Source organism: Pollachius pollachius (genome assembly GCF_949987615.1).
Source record: "Pollachius pollachius genome assembly, chromosome: 1".
In the NCBI taxonomy this organism is placed as follows: domain Eukaryota; kingdom Metazoa; phylum Chordata; class Actinopteri; order Gadiformes; family Gadidae; genus Pollachius; species Pollachius pollachius.
In genome coordinates this window covers 34,495,738-34,517,982 of record NC_136934.1, presented here as the reverse complement: position 1 = coordinate 34,517,982, position 22,245 = coordinate 34,495,738, and the positions used below count along the sequence as shown (strand labels likewise).

At 41.9% G+C, this 22,245-nt stretch overlaps 3 protein-coding genes and 1 long non-coding RNA gene across 7 annotated transcripts in view; 2 read left to right on the top strand and 2 right to left on the bottom strand.

Moving 5' to 3' along the window:
* LOC307086960 (uncharacterized protein) overlaps positions 1-22,245 on the bottom strand; it is a gene marked incomplete at its 3' end in the record, with an annotated part of 39,418 nt that overhangs the window by 15,968 nt on the left and 1,205 nt on the right. Inside the window, exons 3-5 of the mRNA XM_079752308.1 lie at positions 21,329-22,234; positions 1,134-1,252; positions 900-1,028 (exon numbers count right to left, since the gene is read on the bottom strand). The remainder of the gene's footprint in view (positions 1-899; positions 1,029-1,133; positions 1,253-21,328; positions 22,235-22,245) is intronic.
* Positions 4,815-5,939, top strand: LOC307088350. The gene is made up of 4 exons (XR_013812556.1): positions 4,815-5,006; positions 5,111-5,261; positions 5,648-5,731; positions 5,810-5,939. It is a non-coding gene; the product is annotated as an uncharacterized lncRNA (long non-coding RNA).
* On the top strand, positions 6,120-9,779 carry LOC307088067 (uncharacterized protein). 4 transcript variants are annotated; one of them, XM_079753841.1, is made up of 13 exons: positions 6,120-6,294; positions 6,393-6,491; positions 6,579-6,811; positions 6,924-7,102; positions 7,190-7,283; positions 7,428-7,773; positions 7,930-8,047; positions 8,131-8,222; positions 8,304-8,421; positions 8,602-8,697; positions 8,815-9,003; positions 9,216-9,368; positions 9,473-9,779. In XM_079753841.1, exons 6-10 carry the CDS (start codon positions 7,504-7,506, stop codon positions 8,676-8,678), a joined length of 675 nt encoding a protein of 224 aa, XP_079609967.1. In that variant the 5' UTR covers positions 6,120-6,294; positions 6,393-6,491; positions 6,579-6,811; positions 6,924-7,102; positions 7,190-7,283; positions 7,428-7,503; the 3' UTR covers positions 8,679-8,697; positions 8,815-9,003; positions 9,216-9,368; positions 9,473-9,779. The 4 variants fall into 4 exon arrangements, with proteins under 4 accessions (XP_079609967.1, XP_079609965.1, XP_079609966.1 ...); XM_079753839.1 differs by having other exon boundaries at positions 8,602-9,003; XM_079753840.1 differs by having other exon boundaries at positions 8,304-8,697.
* LOC307086852 (uncharacterized protein) lies at positions 12,021-17,586 on the bottom strand (the record flags this gene model as incomplete). The annotated part of the gene is made up of 5 exons (XM_079752199.1): positions 16,640-17,586; positions 16,354-16,516; positions 16,116-16,177; positions 15,742-15,834; positions 12,021-12,041 (listed from the first exon to the last, which is right to left on the bottom strand). Exons 1-5 carry the CDS (start codon positions 16,847-16,849, stop codon positions 12,021-12,023), a joined length of 549 nt encoding a protein of 182 aa, XP_079608325.1. The 5' UTR covers positions 16,850-17,586.

The window sequence follows — 22,245 nt, the reverse complement described above, 5'->3', positions numbered from 1 at the left end:
GAACGTAGGCATGTCACATGTTTAGAGCCGCTTTTGTTGTAAAAGTACTGCGTTTTCCGCTGGGGACCAACTTAGTTATACTGCAAATTCAGCCTTTGCTGGCCCACAACTACATCATCTCATTGTCTCATTACACGTACATAAGTTAACTATATTAAAATTGTTATAAGTATACCATGTAGCCTTTATTTTCAATATAAATTTAATAAACTTAAATCAATATAAATTCTCTTTATAACGAGAGCTGTATCTGACCATTGACCATCCACTTCTGAAATTCTATGAATGAAATTCATACTGACGGTATGACACTATATCCCTATTCTCACCGACTCATCTTGAATTTAATAGACCATTCAATAGATTCATTTTTTGTTTTTAAAAAATCGTAAACCCCGGCCGAAACAGTGGAAAGGTGAGAGAGGGAGCCATAGAGAGAGACACTGATGCACTGAGAAGCCAAGTAACTGATGAGGGTGTGTGTGTGTGTGTGTGTGTGTGTGTGTGTGTGTGTGTGTGTGTGTGTGTGTGTGTGTGTGTGTGTGTGTGTGTATATATATACATATATATATATTTCTGAGAAACGCTCCCATTCAAAATGCATGGGTTTACATTTTGTTCTATGTAGCATGAAAAAGTCAGAGAAACGCTCCCATCAAAATGCATTGGTTTACCTTTCGTTCTGTGTCGCACGAAAAAAGTCGGACAATCGTGCTCTGGGACACAATTCAATAGCTTAACGTTTTTGAGCATGAGCACGAAATCGCGTGATACCGGGTTGGATCCCTTATATACAGACTTTCAGAGTAGTAGAAATGTAGCTGCATTGCATTAACAACATGAGAAGTTTAGGCTACTATATCATTCTAGGTTGCAGGTGATTCTAGGTGTTAACATACCAGGCAAACCGTTTTGAGTGTGACATTAGGACATCTGTCCATGCTGATCTTCCCTGAGGAAACGTTGGTGCAGGGAGCCTGACACTCAGGAGGATGGGCCAGCTGGTCCGGATGATAGTCAGCGATGTTCTGAAATTAATGTAATTCATAAATATTAATTAATAAAGATTCATTTTAAATATGAATGTTATTTATCAATGCATTTTATTTTGAATATGTTATTATATATTACACCGTTTTCGCTGATCGCCAAGTCTGTTCACAGCCTTCAAGGTCATCAACCTTGATCTCTGGGAATCCGCAGCATGGATAGGACTTAGATACCGTCTCCACTGTAGCATTTATAGCAGAGACTGATGACACGTACACACACACGTTAAACAATGGATCTGTCCAAAAGGACATAATGGATCATTGCGATACATTTAAGACATTATCATTTTCGCTACATCCAATGATTATTATAATCTATTTTCATTTACTACAAGCTGCAATACATAATATTTATTTTATAATAACCTTAGGGCGCACTCACACTAGGCCATCTGTACCGTGCCCAAGTCCGTTTGACACCTCTGCGGCCCTAAAGTCTAGATCGTTTGGCTAGTGTGAGCACGCCAACCGTACTCAAGTACAGTTCAATTCCGTGGCCTGAGCACACTTCGGAGAGGTGTGCTCAGGCCACGGTACAGATGCTTATGAGCCGACACGCACACACGCACGGCTACACAACCAGAGCTGGATGACGTATAGTCCACGCGACCCCATTAAACAATAAACATGGGGGCAAGCGGTTCTTGAGTGAGTTCACGTTGGTGCGATAGTGAAGTTGAGTTTTTAATCTAATCAATAAATCCCCCGTTCGTCACGGCGCGGGCTTTCTTGGTACACTGGAGAAGGCGGGGCTGCGCACAGAGGCTAGACTCTTTAGAATAATTCGCAAATGTTTAAATTTTTTTATGAATGAAGACACCCGCATGCAATAATAAGTTCACGTCTGATTGTAGGCTACAAACGTGATAAACTATTTACAAGTGCAAAAACGCCAACATATTCTTTATTTTGCTGCCCACTTGTTTTTTATCCCGGCAAAAGCCTCGTAAGGACAGTTCCAATCATACTTGAGTACGGTACAGGTGTCAAACGTACTTGGGCACGGTACAGATGGTCTAGTGTGAGTGCGCCCTTAGAGTAACTGAATGTGTATGAAGCAGCATATTTCTACATTGGTGCTATAGTCAGGGGCGGTTTGTTCCACTGGGCGATTGGGCGACTCCCTATGGAAGGACACAACCCGGTATCACGCCATTGCGTGCTCCTGCGCACGAACGTTAATCTATTGAAGCGTGTTCCCGAGCACGATAGTCCGACTTTTTGCGTGTTACACAAAACGAAATGTAAACCAATGCATTCTGAATGGGAGTGTTCTAAGACAATTAACGTTCTCCACAAAACGCTACGAGAGAGAGAGAAAGAGAGAGCTGGAGGTACAGAGAGAGAGAGAGAGAGCGAGAGAGAGGCTTCAGAAAGGGTGTGCGCAGATAGTACAGTGCACCCTAGTTATGTTTATGCCAAAACCTATATATATAATTAGGCTATAATTATATTATTTAGCGTGTAATGAGACAATCTATAGCCAAATTGTCGAAGATGCCCGAGAATCTTTCGGGATATCAGCATGGGAAATCGGCGAATCAGACCCATGAATCTATTGTAGCGACCCTGGGACAGTTAAATAGTTTGTGTGTTATGTGTTACATTATATTTCGTTGTCCGTTATGCCAGTTGTTCTATGTGCATGTATTGTAATGTTATTCTTGTCAAACAGCGTGTGGGGCGAATCATTAGGTCAGCTGGGGGAGGGCCTTGGAAGAACAGGAGGGTGGGGGCCTGCACGCGAGTGAGACCGTGTTGCCGGGGTAACCGGGGTTTGTTTGGGTCCGGTTTTCAGCTGTTGGTTTCAATGTTGTTACAATGTTACGGGTTTCAGTGACCTGGTTTTTGGTCCATTAAAACTACCTTCAACTAATGACTCGACATGATTATGTCACCGGCGAGGTCGTTACACTATAAAGAAACACGTCATCTCAAGCGGGAGAGAAAGTTTGCGGTGCTGGTTTGTGTCACCAACCCAGCAACCCAGTCGCCAAGAAAAAACGTTGACAGTGCACGTTTCCATGAACACTGGATACGTAGCATTTCAACGTAAAAAATAGCGTGTTATACCTACAGTATCCACGTGTGCCGCTGTGGAGGCGGGTTTCGGGGTTTGGGACACGATTGTTTAGGGGGGGGGGGGGGAGACTGTTGTTGACCGGGGAGGGGGGGGGGCGGGGGGAGACACGTTTGTTGAGGGGGACGACGACACATGATTGTAGGGGGGGGGACACACGTTAGTTGAAGGGGGGGGGGGGGGGGGGACACGTTTGTTGAGGGGGGGAGACACGTTTGTATCCTAACAACAAAACAAGTTAACAAAAGCCCCATTTGTCAACTGAGAACCCCAATTCCCAGAATCCCCCGCGGCTCCGGAACACGGCGTAGCTTATATTAATCTTTATTATCTGAATGGGAAATGCAATATTTTAGGACAGATACACCATTAAACGCGTTTCTAATGACATTTCTAGCGAGAAATGTACATTTTCCTTACATAATCTTCAGTCAGTGAATGTGTATGATCTTTATTAATCTTTATTATCTGAATGGGAAATGCAATATTTTAGGACAGATACACCATTAAACGCGTTTCTAATGACTTTTCTAGCGAGAAATGTACATTTTCCTTACATAATCTTCAGTCAGTGAATGTGTATGATCTTTATTAATCTTTATTATCTGAATGGGAAATGCAATATTTTAGGACCGATTCACCGTTAAACGTGTTTCTAATAACATTTCTAGCGAGAAATATACTTTTTATTTGCATAATCTTTAGTCAGTGATTGTGTCTGATCTTTAGTTTTATAGTTATTAGGATTTGATCGGCTCGCTCGCATGTTTCAACGACGTCAGGTTGCTTTCGCTAAACTAGCAGCTCACGTGCTTCCTGCGTTTGTGTTATTAAACTGTTACTTTATGTAACTTTTAATGATATCATCTTGTTAGAAACACGTATATCTGAGAGCCAACCCAGTCGCCAAAAGCATACGTTGACAGTGTACTTTTCGTGAACACTGGATTACGTCGCATTTCAACATAAAATAGCGTGTTATACACACACACACACACACACGCACGCACACGCACAGACACGCGCGCGCGCGCACACACACACACACACACACACACACACATACACACACACACACACACACACACAGTATCTTGTACAATGATTTTTAGATTTCTTCTTTGTAAAACTTGAAAAATAAAGTAAGTTTTGGCTTTGGAAAAGTAATTATTTCCCTTATTATACAAATAGGCTATGCTGTTAAGGCTGCCGTGTTCCAATACCTGTACTTCCATGAGTATACTTAAAGGAAGTATACTATCCGTACTATCTACTACGTTAATTTTTCAGATGTGAGTGCTGTTCCAAATCGAGTACTCCGTGGTGCACTAACCGGAAATTACGATCACGACTGCCGCCGTGGCTCCTCCCCCGCAATAAACATCCCGCTTTGAAAGGTGAACTCTTTACGCCTAGCAGCTATAAAAAACTATAAAAACTAAAAAATGACTCTATTAATGCAGGCTATGTGGAAAATGCGCCGACTTTGGCTCAGCCTGGCTCCGACTCTTCCGCTACGTATAAATATGTGTAATCCAGCACATATAAAGACGGGGACCAGAAAATAATTACTTTCTCTCCATTGAAACCCATTCATATTTTTCGATCTCAGAGGTCCCATGAGGGGCCTACCGGAAGGGGCGAACTTACGAGCTCTATGACGCTGCTCTCGAGCGACATATAGATAGGACTGCTAATCTTACAAGCATTCTCAAGATCGATTGTCGGCAGTAGTTCTATTCATTCTATCGCTGTAACTTTTCTCTTGTGTTGCTATGGACAAGTTGTTTGACCTGGATCTCCGTGACCCCCGCACAGAAGGAAGACACCTTGCCGTTGGGTTGATGCATGACCAATTCCTTGCAGAAGCCATGGTAACAACCTTTTGTACATTAACTGAACTTGAACTTGTACATGAAATGAATGTTTCAGTACCTCAGAAACTCCGTCTAACAAGATGTTGGACTTAAACACACAGGAGGCTGCGGAGAATGTCAATCGGGCAAGATCTGGAGGGGATTCACCACGGAGCTCAACCAAACGGAGCGGACGCGGCAAGGCCAGAGGGAGACGTGGAGGCCGTGCGGGCCATACAGGCCGTGCAGACCGATGGAGTGGCCTAACTACAGGTTTGTTTATGTGCAAATTCAGATTAGTTTAATTTGGTGACAAACAATTACCCATGGCAATTAGGGATGGGTCAGAATTTTCTATTATTCGATTTTTCGTTCCCGTGGGTCAAAGTCGATTTGTAACATTTGGACCGTTAAAGGTTGGGTATGGGATTTGCGAAACGCCAGCAGATTTTGAAAATACACAACTCAAATGGTCCTACCCCCTCTCCTTCAACGCTGACTCTACCCATTCCAAGTACAAGTACATGGGAGCGGGGGAGAGGGAGTGCCGTACGACCGTTTGATTGACGTACTTACTGTCAAATGAGTTTCTTGCAGCAGTGCAAGCACTTGAGTGTCTGCCGTAGAGATATATTAATCTGTCATGTACTGTTTAACAGGCATGGACACTGAGGTGTTGGCACTTCCTTCAGAGGATTCCTTGCCCTTACCCAGAGCACAGCAAAATCCTCAAGAGATGTTTGGTAAATATACAGTGTTTAATTCTGAAATCCAAATACTGTATATAGAATGTAGATCATTTGGTTATATTTTATTTGCAGAACAAAACATGGAGAGGCTTTCTGCCCTACTGGATTCAAGCCCCTGTCCTGCTGAGCCTGAGAGAAGCGCAGCATCATCGTGGTCTGTTAGGCAGCAGAAAGCCTCTGACCGTTGGGAGGAAGCACGGCCCTACCACCTCAGATGCCTTTTGGAATCTGAGGCTGTTGGCAAGCCATTGTGTTGCTTCTGCCAAAAGCCGGCTGTTATAAGGTTGGATGTTCATCAATCAAATAATAGAATGTATCTATGTACACTAAAAAAAGTATATCATATAAATTGAGTGACTTGACTTGAGTGTTTTGTCTGCTTAGGTGCAGAGAGTGCCTTCCGGAGCAGTGGTTTTGTGGGGCCTGCGACATGCATAACCACAGCAAACGGCCACTCCACAACAGGGACAGCGTGGTGGATGGCTTCTTTAAAGCCATTCCCCCATCCACATGTATCTCAAGAGGAGAGACTGGAATATATGCCACACATGAGCAAGGTAAGGTCTGACAAATCTACCTGTCTAGACTTCCTGATCCTTATCTTGTTTATTCAGTCTGCTGCCATATACAGAATGTTCACTTTTCTTTTCGACAGATCGCATTTTACCCACAATGCCAGCACAGCACTGCACCTGCCAGGTCCCTAGCTTCACAGTGGAAGCTGGGAAACCAGTCATCTTGATTACCATCAATGGTAGAAACCAGTTCTCTATTTAGACTTCTGTTAGTCTAATATACAATATGTGTCAATGATTATGACTAATGTTGTTTTTTTCGTTAGGGCGTTATGATTTGCATTTGCCACGTTATGTGTGCCAAACATGCCTGCAGCAGTGGGCCCCTGATGTGAGAGACCTAGTCAGGAGTGGATATTGGCCAGCTTCTGCAAATGCTTCCACAATCTACACGGTGGACCTCCTCAACACCTTTCAGGAGCTGAAGTTGATCTCACCTGGATTCTCCAGGCAAGCCCTTGCAAAAATGCTGGAACATCGCACACTGTGTGCAGGAAGAGTAAGTGACATCAGCAATACTATTTATTATGCTCACCAATATTGTCAGCAATTTTTTTTTTTTTTTTTTGACTATCTCAAAAATGTTTTCCATATTCTGATATACTTTCTAGTCTGGACAGATCAACGGGGATGCCCTGCAGAGGAGCTTTCTTGAGTTTGCATACGCCTCCTTTGAGAAAGACCAGCTCTGCTGTGATACCCCTTTCACCTGCCCTGCCTGCACACCTGAAATGGTAGCAGTGTCAGCAGATGGCAACAGGAAGCTTTATCGCTTTGGCCATACTGGAAGGTGCACTTTAAGTTCTCTTTGGTAATTGAGTCGTGACTGTAAGTGACAACAAGAGTAGGTAATGGATGTTATATATTTTTCCCCTAGATCTAATGACACTCCCTTTTTTGATGGGCTATTTCTAGCCAAAGACAGTGAGGTGTCTGATTTTGTCAACACAATACAGATGGCGGTGAAGAATGTAAGTTTAAGCTAAGTTTAAACACTCAAATAGTTCTGTTACTAAAGGAATCATTGCATTTCCTGGACTTCTAGAAGTATTCCATACTCCCTACTCTTTTGTCGTGAATTACATTAACAATATGTGTATGCACTATATTCACAGATAAAGGGGAGAGGCACATGTGGAGACTCTCAATGGGCAGCAGCAAGGGAGACCTCTAGGCGGGCCTCTAAACTGGATGAGGAAGTCGTTGAGGTTGCGGTGTGTCGGCATGGCTTCCTTTTTAAAAGCCCTTAACATGTACCGAGGAGAGATATTTGCGTATCCTATGTATCTCCAAAGGGAGCTTCTCCCAAGCAAGGCACAGTTTTTTGCTATGGATGTGGCATGCAAATACTGGCCATACCTACAAAAAGTTGCTTCGGTCATTCCAGCTCTCAAGAGCCTCACAGAAATGAAGCCCTTCCTGAGCATCATGCATGCAAGAGCTCATGCTACCAAGTGTGAGGTATGTCTGTTATCTGTTATTTTCAAATGAATACGCCATGTGTTACTATAGGAATGGACAGCTTTAAGCTGAATTCCTTTTCCATAATATTTGTCCACGTTTTCCAACTGCTTCATTGGCTCTAATGAACCCCAAATCCACCCATCCTTGCAACAGATAAAATGGAGTGGTCGGAATCAGAAGGGAGCAGGCACAACTGCCGGTGAGGAGGTGGAGCAAATAAACAGCTACCTCTCCCGTTGTGCCCTGACAACAAAGTACATGTCAAAAGCAGGTAAGTCACTTTGGTCTGAGTTTATGCTATCATCTAATATTGCTCATAGATTGCAGAACATAATGTAATTCTCCTTATACCAGCACGTGTGGACATGCTCACTGTGCATGCAATGGGTTGGAACCATCACAAAGCAGAGACGCTACACAAGGCCCTCTCCACAAGATATGTGAAGGTATGTTTCATATTCATGTATGTTTTTGTGCCAGTTGTTAGGCAGACTGAGTTCCTATTGTAATTATTGTAAATATTTTAGACATCTAAAAGGGCAGAAGAAGAGGCAGAGAGGCTGTCACAACTGCAGAAGGACCTGCAGTGCTCAAATGCAATGGCTGTACAGTGGATTGCTGAAGTCAAGGAATGGGCAGAGAGCGGTGAGGACAGAACAATATACATGCCTTTTTGCAGTTTCCTTACAGACATTTGTGTTCAAACGGTAATCAAAATAATACACAATCAGTGAAGCATTAGTGCTGCAAAAATCTAGAAAACTCGGTTGCATTGTATAGAATACAGTACACTGAGCTTAATTTCACCCTAACGGATATCTACAGAGACCCCAGTAACGGGTCTGCACGTTCTCCAGCAGTCCATTGAGGGTCTCCATCTGGGTCTAAAGCAACAGAAATAAACCCTCTACCGTCAGAATGGTATGTAGGCTTTTTCTTGAGTTATCCGGTATACCTAACAATGTATCTATATTGTTTTTAATATAACCTATGCAAGGTTTTTGTGTCTGCATATTACGTTTCTCCTAAACAATCTAGACAGCAACAAGCTTCGCCATCGTCTCCGAAGAAAGTTGACGGAAGACAAAAAGCGCCTTCTCCAGGAGATTGATAAATACAACAGTCTTGTTGCAGACCTCTCCAAAAGGATTGATGTGGCCTTGGTTGACCACTCTTTGGCTGGACAGAGCACTGGCGCAATATGGCCATGGGAGGACTATGGCAGTGGTATGCATTTTTCAATGCTTTTAAAATGTCATGCAGTATATCGGAATAGTGAACTATCCTGAAATGATATATTAAATATAATGGTGGTTTTGTAATATATAAAACGATTTTGGGAAAGAAACATCATTTCTAAATTCTGTTTCCATTATGGTTGCATTGCTAAATGTTATGCCAGATACTCATGTATTGATCTTAATATTTTGGATCATTAGTAACAATCGGGGTCAAGAAACGACTGCACGACCAGGAAATGCTGAAAACACGGCTGGAAGAGGAGCTCCCTATCCTGGTGTTGGAGATGGCCCAGCACTGTACGTGGTTGCAGAACCTGGGAGTGGCCCTCAAGACGGAGCTTGCAAGATACGGTAAGTTAAAGACAAGTTTTGGGGATCCCATTTAATGTATTCAATTAGTGGGGGATGTTTCAATATATATTAACGTTGTTGGGTTTTCTGTCCTCTACTTGTAGAAGATGAAAATGGACTTCACTGTCTCTTGGCAAGAAGACTTGCGGAAGTGGAAGAACGACATCAAATGGTCCTGCAGCGGTATAAGACTGCTCTAGGTCCATTGGCCTCTGTCCTCCTTGATGTTTGTGAGGAAGAGGAATGTGATCCGATGGGCCTGGTCAGTCCAGACACCAGCGAGGATGAGGAAGATGCAAGAGAACAAGCAACTTAGTTGATGGTGTGGTTTCGTGCCTCGCTTGATGTACACAAATGATCATTGTTATTGCTATGTTTAAAATAAAAAAATAAAAAAATCTATCTCTTCAATTCAAGATGGGGTGGGTGAGAATAAATAGTGCTATAACCTCACTAGCCTTATTGACATGGACACATCTGTTCCGCATAGATTTCTATGCACGAGACTTAACGGACACTTTTGTTACTGCCATGTATACAGTACATTCGGATCACATTTTAGGAAGAGATCTATGACGCATAGAAATCTATGCGGATCAGATGTGCCATGTAAACGCGGATACTATGAATTTCATTCATATATACAATTTCAGAAGTGGATGAGATTCGAGAAATATCTTGTTATAATGAGAAAGAATGTCAAGGTTTGGGGGTTGATGAAAAACTATTTTGAACCTTTGTGGTATGGCAACCCAGTCGCCAAAAGCATACGTTGACAGTCACTTTAAGGACAAGTTATGAGAGAAATGCACATTAACTTTTTGTTATCTCATAAGCGGTGTGGTGCCGGCTCCTTTTGACCTTTTGACCCCAGACTTCAAAAACGTGTCCACAGGCCAGCTGTGTCTACCCACCTTAAGCCACAAATGTACACCTACATCCCACAGTAAATGGGGACTAGAAACATAACCTCTGTCATATACATTTACTCTACTGTTGGAGGTCACGCCCCTTTTTCCACCTTTTCGAGATAGCTAGAGATGCTAAAATGTTTACACACATTTCCCGGGGCCCCGTGTACGACATATCCGAGATTTGGAGTTCTAGCCCTTAGAGAAAAAAAGTTTTCCCAAATGGAGTGTCATTTGGACAAAGCCCCTCAGAAGTGTAGCCTGCAAGACCTAATGGTTCAGAATGTGGTGGAAAAAGTTTTTGAGATAGGAAGGTCCTACCGCCCTGAAATTTTAATACCTTATTCTAGGGCCTAACTGGGACCTCCGCACCGAAACTTGGCCCGGTCGGACCCCGAGGGCAGGAAGGGGGGGCCTGCCCTCGGGGTCTGACCGGGCCAAGTCTCGGACAGGAAGGGCCCCCCCTTCCTGCCCTCGGGGTCCGACCGGGCCAAGTTTCGGTGCGGAGGTCCCAGTTAGGCCCTAGAACAAGGTATTAAAATTTCAGGGCGGTAGGACCTTCCTATCTCAAAAACTGTTTTTCCACCACATTCTGAACCATTAGGTCTTGCAGGCTACACTTCTGAGGGGCTTTGTCCAAATGACACTCCATTTGGGAAAACTTTTTTTTCTCTAAGGGCTAGAACTCCAAATCTCGGATATGTCGTACACGGGGCCCCGGGAAATGTGTGTAAACATTTTAGCATCCCTAGCTATCTCGAAAAGGTCGGCAAAGGGGCGTGACCTCCAACAGTACAGTAAATGTACATAAGACAGAGGTTAGTTTCTAGTCCCCATTTTTTGTGGGATGGAGGTGTACATTTGTGGCTAAAGGTGTGTAGACACAGCTGGCCTGTGGCCACGTTTTTGAAGTCGGGGGTCAAAAGGTCAAAAGGAGCCGGCACCACGCCGCTTATGAGATAACAAAAAGTTAATGTGTGTTTCTCTCATAACTTTTTGTCATTATTAAAGAGAGGCCTGATTCTCAGATATGCATGTTGGATGGCTAGGGTGTAGGTTTGGGTAGAACTTCAGACCAAAATCTTGTAAGCGAGCCGCTGGGTGAGGTGCAACAAGATGGAGCACTTGCTGAGTAATTTCTTGTAGGGCCGGTGCGTAAGAGGGCAAACAAGATGTCCTTCAATATCTACGCTTCCAGGCGATTGCAACGGTGCCACACATGAACACATTCAAACATGTTTAATGGTAGTAATTAGCTGTCGAAATTGGAGGCCTTAATCAATAATGACCAGCTATTGATTTGCTTCCCGATAAAAGTTTGTGACAAATGACATGTTATTTAGCATCTACACATTGAGCTGAGTCCAATGACACAAAGCATGACACTCCACGGCCCTACACGGCCCCCTACACTACATGGCCCCTGTATTTTACATGGTACACCTATGGTCTAGGGCATGATCTCTGTGTGGCACAAGGTCGAGCTTGATCTCATTGGACTCAGCTGCTAATGTAGATGCTAAATAACATGTAATTTGTCAGAAAACTCCATCGGGTAGCAAATCTATAGCTGGTTATTATCTATAAAGGCCTCCAAAATCGACAGCTAATTACTACCCTGAAACATAGTCAAATATGGTCATGCATGGCACCGTTGCAATCGCCTCGAAACGTAGATGACAAATGACACCTTGTTTGCCCCGTTACGGGAAGATATTTTCATGGTATATCTTTCTATTTCCTAACCAAGCTCCATTGCCGTCTTTAACCAACATGGTTTGCCGAGAGTCACGTGACGTTGACGCAGGCCCATTGAAAAGAAAAGGCCCAAAAAACGTAGGCATGTCACATGTTTAAAGCCGTTATTGTAATTAATTAATTTAATATTAAAATATAGGCTATTATATGTATACAATTATTACGTCGTGTAATATTCTATCTATAAGTAGACCATAACTTTTATTCAATTATCGTTATAACATGATCTGTATCTGACCATTGAACATCTTTAACCAAGTTCAGGTATAACCAGACCATATAACAAATATTTATAACATATAAACTAGGCTATACGTATAGCATATCATACATTTGGTTACAGGCCAAATTCGGTATAAATGTTACCCTCTGCTGGCCCACAACTAGATCGTCGCGTCCCTAGCAACCTGACGTCTTTGAAACATGCTAGGGAGACCATAAAACTAACTATCGAACAAAAGATCAGACACATTCACTGACTGAAGATTATGCAAGTAAAAAGTATATTTCTCGCTAGAAATGTTATTAGAAACACGTTTAATGGTCAATCTGTCCTAAAATATTGGATATATATATATATATATATATATATATATATATGCCTAATGCCTTCAGGGCGGCGCTACTGTTCAATCAGGACAAGAACAATGAGGTACTCCCACTCTTTTATCCCTGCAACCATCAGGTTACTAAATGATGACAAAAGTAAGGAGTAGGTGGAGAGCACACCAGTGTTGCTGGGTGTTTCCGGGGGCAGGGTGGTTGTTACTGACGGGCTGAAATGAATTGTGAGTTAAATGTGTGTGTTGGACTGCCTTTGATATATGTTTTTGTCTACCTCCTATTGCTATTTATTGTATTTATTAAGTAATCTATTATGTGAGACTGGAAACTGTGAACGAAATTGCCCATTTTGGGATAAATAAAGTTTTCTAATCTAATCTAATATATATATATATATATATACGTAACCATTTCCCCCAAATGCTGGGAGAACGTATCGACCCCTATTGGTGCTATTCCTCCATTCATTTAGATGGGCGGAAGAAACGTGTATCTCTTCACGCTTTGGTCAGGCATAGCGTGACACTGAACACTCCTTGCGAGGTGGACCAATGTATCTATTTCACGCCTTGGCGTGATACCGGGTTGAACAGACTGTTCTGTGTTTATGTGTGGAAAAATAACATCATTACACGGTTCCATAAAATAACATAATCAGCAAAGACAATGGTTTTATTTCCATGCTTTAAACGGCATTCGGGCTGCTAGTTTCAGCGTCCATAGCAACCATCATAGGCTTAGCCACCATGTTTTTCTGTCGAGACAAAATACGTTTTCAGACAAACGTAATTGAGAATGCCGAACAGACAGGGACAGGGTTGTCCTTTAGGGCTTCGGCCTCCTAATTGATCATTGATCAAAACTCTGCCCAATCCTCACCTTCTCTGACGCAGAGAAACTCGTCCACGCCTTAATCCCCTCCAGGCTTGATTACTGTAACAGCCTTCTCATGGTACACCCTATAACACCTATGGTCCTTAGATTATTATTTATTTTATTGTGTTATTGCCCTTCGTGTTTTGTTGTAGCACTTTGAGATTATTTTTATGAAAAGTGATTTACAAATAAAATGTATTATTATTATTATTATTGTAGTAGGCTATATTTGAATGCCCTTTCACATATATGAAACCACCACCACACCATGGTTGGTTTGACGTAGCAGCTAACTTAATCATCCAAGAGAATCTGGTGTTTTGGTGTTGAATAAAGATCTATCAGCACAATATTTTAATAATCTGTTGTGACTAAATTGACATTCAGTAGGCCCTGCTTGCACTTGTATGTTTAAAATCAATATTTTCTATACAATATAGCCATTTGCAATTATACCTGGATGCATATCTTAAATACATTGAATGGATTAAATACTCAATTAATTGCTGCTACTACTCTATTAGCTAGAGACCCTTCAGCCCACAACTTTTGAGTTACTTTAACTTTACCCACCATGTACTGCCTACAGACTGGAATTCATATTTATATTAACTGTTGTGTCCATACATATATATATATATATATATATATATGTGTGTGTGTGTCATTAAGCTCTTAGTGACCACATTTGAATGGCAGGGCAATCATGTATCAGGAGTAGCACCACATTCTAGAAAGACTGAAAATATGTTTTTATTTGAAGAGGGCAGGGGGACTAATTCAAATCTTTTGGCTGCCAGGACCTGACCCACTCCTTCCCACTGAAAAGAGAACAAATAATATATCAATGAACCGTTTTGTGATGATTGGTCGAACTCCACTTACATAACACACAGTATATACCTACTTTATATTGATTCTCATCTATAAAGGCAATTACAAATCAAGCCCAATCTTTGCACATTTTCGTTCTTGAGCAATACCACACTTTCAAGTCATTTTCTAATAATTCAAGATCTAATAATGTAATAGTGTATGACACATAAGAAAGGGAATGATGAAACCACTTGATAGGAAATCTGGTTGGCAAGTGTGTTTGGTGGAAGAACTACTGTTAAACGTTAAAATAGCAGCAGCTATTTTGCACCAAGATGGTGCAAAATAATATGGTATAATATAGAATACTCGGAAAAGCAATGAAGTGGTTTAAAAAAACCCAGTGAAACAGAAAGAAACCAAATTAAATACATACCAAACTGGGCAAGGCTGCCAATCAACAAGGACTTCTTTAATGCCCTATCAAGGAAAGGAACCATAAATTCATTAGTAAGATAATAAATTCAGTGTTAGCCTATGAGTTTGATAGACAAAATGCATTGACGGTACTATTCCAAAATATTTATGCAAATTACTTGTATACATGAGTAAATTACATTTACAGTATGCACTTAATATGCATGCTCATGATCAATCAGCGAGAATGTCATTCCTACAGTTAATCACGCATGTGTTTTTGCTGGGTCTTTATGGGTCTGTCAAACCTTTCTCATCCTCTCCTTCCCGTAACTCCTTATTTCGAAGGAGTCACGACCAATATGGTAGGGGCAATCTGAAAATATAAAAAACATGTTTTTCACAACAAAACCATCTATGCTTATCCACTGGCAAATATAAAATACCGCAAATATAAAATCAATAACAGTAATTATTAATACTGTATTAATGCTGTAATCGCTGCTATGAATACACAGGAGAATAATTTACAATTCCATAATTATAAATTGTGTAAAGGGTTTGTCAGTGCTCTGATCGTTACAAACTATTTCATCTTACTCTTCGGTAAAGTCTTGTTCCTTTTTTCAAGCCCCTTCTGGCTGTGATGCTCTGTAGGAAAGAAATGTTGAGGTATTCAAACAAAGACTCAAATGGTCATAATCAACATTCTTATTACAGTCCTTTTTCCAAAATAACTACAATAAATGTAATGCTATGGTGAAAAGAATAGTAGTCAATTAGCAATTCGATCTGTACAGACATTCTGAACATACCTTTTCTCCTCCGCTTCCTCTGCAGAGTAGAGACCGCTGTTGGAATGGAAAATAAAATATTAATCATTCAGGCAATGATGTTTATTTGTATGACACTTAGTACCTTCTCATGCATGCTTTAATTGAAAAATCCATACCTGGTCCTTCCGTGTCCGGGTGGGCCACCTCCTCTACCTGCAGGGCCCCCTCCTCCACCTGCAGGGCCCCCTCCTCCACCTGCAGGGCCCCCTCCTCCACCTGCAGGGCTACCTCCTCCCCCTCCTCCACCTGCACGGCCCTGTCCTCCACCTCTCCCATGTCCATGTCCATCTAAGATGACATAAGATAACACTCACTCAAAGTCCAACAGTGGAACTTCAACAGTGCAAGTGTAAAGTCAGTTTTAAAAAATATGAAATTAAGACCATACAGATCTATACACATCTATACACATAAATAACCATAAACAAACATGAAAAGAGGTTAGCACTTATACAGCTGACTTAGTATATTGTAATTTGTAGCATAATATATTGGAGTATATATGCAGTATATAACAATATATAGGATTAGCCTCTTTAATTGTCATAGATATTCCTGTATGTCTTCACCTGAGTGGTCCCCCTGCCCTCTTCTGGCCCCTCTGCAGTCCCACTTGCAAAAGGGGTCCATCCTGTGCAAGTTTGAAAAGTGTTGCAAAGGGTTATTAAATTGCAAATGGCAACCAAAAAAATTGTAGCAATAGTTCCATGATAAAAATGAATGTGGTGGACAAATAACAAGATGCAGTTAGTATTTTGGTAAACAAAGCAGAGGGTGTGTGGAATTTATAAAAATAAAGAATCATACCTTGACAAATGTACTCATGGATGGAGCCCATTTTTTTGAGGGACTCCTCCGCAAATGTGGCCAAGGTGCAACGAGGTGTGAACACCTTGACCACATGGCTCTTTTTAGTGGCTTTTCCAAGCAGCAGGACAGGTTTATATCCTGCTGCTTGAAGCTTTTCGAGCTGTAAGGAAATCACAGCATGTTAATGTTTTGCCTGTAGTAATCAAAAAAGACCTACTATTCAAAGCAATAGTGATTCAGACAGTTAAAGGTAGAACATAATTAATCTGAATTGTTTACATACCAGGAGGAACATTTCCTGCTTGACAACAGCCATGTTGTGGTTCTTCTTGCGGGAAGACGCCCACTCTTCCCGCTTAGCCTCAAATTTTCTCAAGGCAATTTTGAGGCGTTCCTTTACAGGCTGGACCATTTTGCAGTGGCTGCAAACCTTTTTAGCGCAAGGCAGAATGGTTTTGCAGGAGGGGCATGTTTTACATGTGCTGCCTGGCATATTGAAAGATTACCTAATTTACAAAGACACAGACAAACCGAATAGACAGATAAACAAAACAGATTAGATACACAGATAGTAGATAGATAAGAAAGATTATAGATATAAAATATTAGCATTGGCAGAGAGATAGTTAAGATGTATGATGCTTATTTGAAGCTGCAGGGAGAAAAAAGTAAATCACTAAAAACAAACTATTTTTTACAAACAGCCGACTACATTGTGTAAATTACCTTCTAACATGATGCTGTGTATGGTACTTATCTAAGCCTTTCTCATTGTTCAATTTCAATTACTAACGAACTAGCTAGCCTACCCGAGGGACAGGTGGCGACGTAGGCCTACATTAGCCTATGAAGCAACGCTTTTGTTATCTGTTATTAGCTGTTAATACCTGTTAATATTCTTTGACAACGGCAATATAATTATTTGCACTATCAACTCCATAATCTTAGTATTTCAAGCATTCAACCGTTTTTAAATAGCAGTCAATCATAGTTGAACTTACGTCACACAAACCAGCACCGCAAATTTTCGGTCACTCCAGAGTTGACGTCTTTCTTTCAACCCGGTGTCACGCGATTGCGTGCTCCTGCGCACGACCGTGTGCGTGTGTGTGCGTGCGTGCGTGTGTGTGCGTGTGTGTGTGTGTGTGTGTGTGTGTGTCTGTGCGTGTGCGTGCGTGTGTGTGTGTGTATAACACGCTATTTTATGTTGAAATGCGACGTAATCCAGTGTTCACGAAAAGTACACTGTCAACGTATGCTTTTGGCGACTGGGTTGGCTCTCAGATATACGTGTTTCTAACAAGATGATATCATTAAAAGTTACATAAAGTAACAGTTTAATAACACAAACGCAGGAAGCACGTGAGCTGCTAGTTTAGCGAAAGCAACCTGACGTCGTTGAAACATGCGAGCGAGCCGATCAAATCCTAATAACTATAAAACTAAAGATCAGACACAATCACTGACTAAAGATTATGCAAGTAAAAAGTATATTTCTCGCTAGAAATGTTATTAGAAACACGTTTAACGGTGAATCGGTCCTAAAATATTGCATTTCCCATTCAGATAATAAAGATTAATAAAGATCATACACATTCACTGACTGAAGATTATGTAAGGAAAATGTACATTTCTCGCTAGAAAAGTCATTAGAAACGCGTTTAATGGTGTATCTGTCCTAAAATATTGCATTTCCCATTCAGATAATAAAGATTAATAAAGATCATACACATTCACTGACTGAAGATTATGTAAGGAAAATGTACATTTCTCGCTAGAAATGTCATTAGAAACGCGTTTAATGGTGTATCTGTCCTAAAATATTGCATTTCCCATTCAGATAATAAAGATTAATATAAGCTACGCCGTGTTCCGGAGACGCGGGGGATTCTGGGAATTGGGGTTCTCAGTTGACAAATGGGGCTTTTGTTAACTTGTTTTGTTGTTAGGATACAAACGTGTCTCCCCCCCTCAACAAACGTGTCCCCCCCCCCCCCCCCCCCTTCAACTAACGTGTGTCCCCCCCCCTACAATCGTGTGTCGTCGTCCCCCTCAACAAACGTGTCTCCCCCCCCCCCCCCCCCCTCCCCGGTCAACAACAGTCTCCCCCCCCCCCCCCCCCCCCAAACAATCGTGTCCCAAACCCCGAAACCCGCCTCCACAGCGGCACACGTGGATACTGTAGGTATAACACGCTATTTTTTACGTTGAAATGCTACGTATCCAGTGTTCATGGAAACGTGCACCGTCAACGTTTTTTCTTGGCGACTGGGTTGCTGGGTTGGTGTGTTCCCCCCCCCCCCCCCCCTACAATCGTGTGTCCCCCCCCCCCTCAACAAACGTGTCTCCCCCCCCCCCCCCCCCTCCCCGGTCAACAACAGTCTCCCCCCCCCCCCCTAAACAATCGTGTCCCAAACCCCGAAACCCGCCTCCACAGCGGCACACGTGGATACTGTAGGTATAACACGCTATTTTTTACGTTGAAATGCTACGTATACAGTGTTCATGGAAACGTGCACTGTCAACGTTTTTTCTTGGCGACTGGGTTGCTGGGTTGGTGACACAAACCAGCACCGCAAAATTTCTCTCCCGCTTGAGATGACGTGTTTCTTTATAGTGTAACGACCTCGCCGGTGACATAATCATGTCGAGTCATTAGTTGAAGGTAGTTTTAATGGACCAAAAACCAGGTCACTGAAACCCGTAACATTGTAACAACATTGAAACCAACAGCTGAAAACCGGACCCAAACAAACCCCGGTTACCCCGGCAACACGGTCTCACTCGCGTGCAGGCCCCCACCCTCCTGTTCTTCCAAGGCCCTCCCCCAGCTGACCTAATGATTCGCCCCACACGCTGTTTGACAAGAATAACATTACAATACATGCACATAGAACAACTGGCATAACGGACAACGAAATATAATGTAACACATAACACACAAACTATTTAACTGTCCCAGGGTCGCTACAATAGATTCATGGGTCTGATTCGCCGATTTCCCATGCTGATATCCCGAAAGATTCTCGGGCATCTTCGACAATTTGGCTATAGATTGTCTCATTACACGCTAAATAATATAATTATAGCCTAATTATATATATAGGTTTTGGCATAAACATAACTAGGGTGCACTGTACTATCTGCGCACACCCTTTCTGAAGCCTCTCTCTCGCTCTCTCTCTCTCTCTCTGTCCCTCCCGCTCTCTCTTTCTCTCTCTCTCGTAGCGTTTTGTGGAGAACGTTAATTGTCTTAGAACACTCCCATTCAGAATGCATTGGTTTACATTTCGTTTTGTGTAACACGCAAAAAGTCGGACTATCGTGCTCGGGAACACGCTTCAATAGATTAACGTTCGTGCGCAGGAGCACGCAATGGCGTGATACCGGGTTGAAGGACATTACCAGAAAAACCTCTTAGAGACGTTAATTTAGGTTGCAACAACGTAACCACAATTGGCACGTTAACGTAACCAAAATTGACACGTTAAAGGTCCCATGGCATGAAAATGTCACTTCATGAGGTTTTCTAACATTAATATGAGTTCCCCTAGCCTGCCTATGGTCCCCCAGTAGCGTAGATTTTAGCGTCAAACGATCACAAAACTAATATAGTCGAGTTTTCGATTATTATTATTTCTTTTATTTTTCATTAAATGTTTTATAGAAAGCGCAGAACAGCGTGATTATGATTTTGTCCATAATCGAGCAGCCCTAGACTGTTCCCAAAACATGAATGTGACGATATGAATGTATACATACCGTCAATGTATTCATTGTATGCATAATATTTCCGCTTATTGTGCTTCTTTGTTCATAATTACTCACAACCTAATGTTATCTTATATAACATTAGGAAAAAAATATAGACACAAACAGACATTCACAAAAACATCACAAAGTGATTATGGAAATGCAGAGTTGCAGCTCGAGGCATGAAACGATCGATGTAGACACTAATGATCAGATATAAACACCATAGACCAGGGGGCGCCAACCTTAAACACGCGTGTTACTATTGGCACGCGGTAGTGTAATCATTTGGACATTGACGATAAGCGTGCGAGAGGGTATTATTAATTTTTTTTTATATATATATATATATTTGTATTTACTTTTTTTATCATTAGTATTTGATTATTAAATATGGAAGTGCCCTTTCAGCTGCAAGCCAAATCAACTCGTAAACTAAATAAAACAGGCCACACAAAAGCCAATGTCAGTATAGTTTCAATACCACTGCGGCTTCCCGCTCACAATTTCCACGGGAATCGCAGTGTGACGGTTCGGGTTCGGGACATGATGGCAAGCACACTGCCTAAGGAAGCTAAAATTAATGTTCAGGCATTGCAGCCCTGATGGATGGAAAAGCGAGGTTTTGTTTTAAAAAACGCAGAAAACGTTGAGTGTTAAGCTGTGTTTTGAGACAAAGACCGAGAAAACATTCAAAGATCAGGCAGAATCCATCGAACATGCCGTGTCCAGTTACGGGAAGCAAGCCAACACCCTCAAAGTCGTTGCCACTGCTAAAACCCATGTGGGTGAAGCAAGCTATCGCATTTCTCATACTATTGCGAAACACAGTAAGCCATCCACTGATGACGAAAATTTATAGGATTAAAAAAAAAAATGGTAGCTCAGAGGTTCTGTTTATCACACAAAGATGATCAAATCGATAGTAGTACGCTATCGACCATCCATGGTCGATAGCCTACTACTAGTGTCGTCGGTTGACAAATGGGAAATTGCTTAGTCAGAGCTTATATACTACAGATGATTCATCAGTGATTCCTTTAGCAACTTAAAGCAGAAGGAGTGAGTTACCAACACTATTATTCTTCGAGTAGTATGAGAATGAACTTGTTCACCGCACCATTTGTAAGATAACTAGCACACCGGTAGGCCTACTGGAGTAGCTATTCACAACTCACTTCAATCTGTCATTTAGGGTCCTTATCTTACTAAAACTTACCAATGATCAAAAGGTTATTCAGCACTGCGATGCCACTCGTGTTTGATTTTGCACAACTCATTGCCAAATGATTCATTGAATTTTCCATTGCTGGCCGCACGTGTTTCTTCCTGTTTTCTTCTTCTGCTTGTAAGATTGTTTAGCGTTACTGCCTTCCACAGGTTCGATGTTGAACTACATTCAGACACAGTCCTGTATTGTGTAGGAATTGCAAAATTGCCTTGGAGATGAATTTATGGTTCTCACAGGGTCCAAACATATTTTATACACTTCAGAAAAACATGTTTTACCTTCTCAGAACTCCCACATTCACATGAACCAGACACCTGTTTTCCTAAAATAAATAAAAAGTGATTGAACCAGCCTTAATCTACACAGTTTAACTGAATCCCTACGGGACTGAAAAGTGCAGGTACATCTCTTTTAACTTCAGATTGTAAAGAGAAAAAGTGTCTACCACTGCTTTCTTTTTCCAACCCTCTATGCCATCCCATCGTCTGTGCGCGAAGATGTCCGTCAACGAAAGCTGACTTTAACGTTATTGCTCTCAGCCACTCCCTCTGTTCACTGATTGGATGCAGAAAATTTGGACGGAGAAAACCCACTAACATACCGCAGACCCAGACGTAGAACTGAAGGGAAATTCAAATTGAGCGGAAGTACTTAGGCGGGCAGAGCCAGGCTATCTTGCTACCCTAGCCTGCCCCAATATCAACATGAGAAGTGCAGGCTACTATATTATTGTAGGTTACAGGTCAAATAATGTAAAGGTTAACATACCTGGCAAACCGTTTTGTGTGTGACATTAAGACATCTGTCCATGCTGATCTTCCCTGAGGAAACGCTGGTGCAGGGAGCCTGACACTCAGGATAGGCCAGCTGGTCCGGATGATATATAGCGATGATCTGAAATTAAT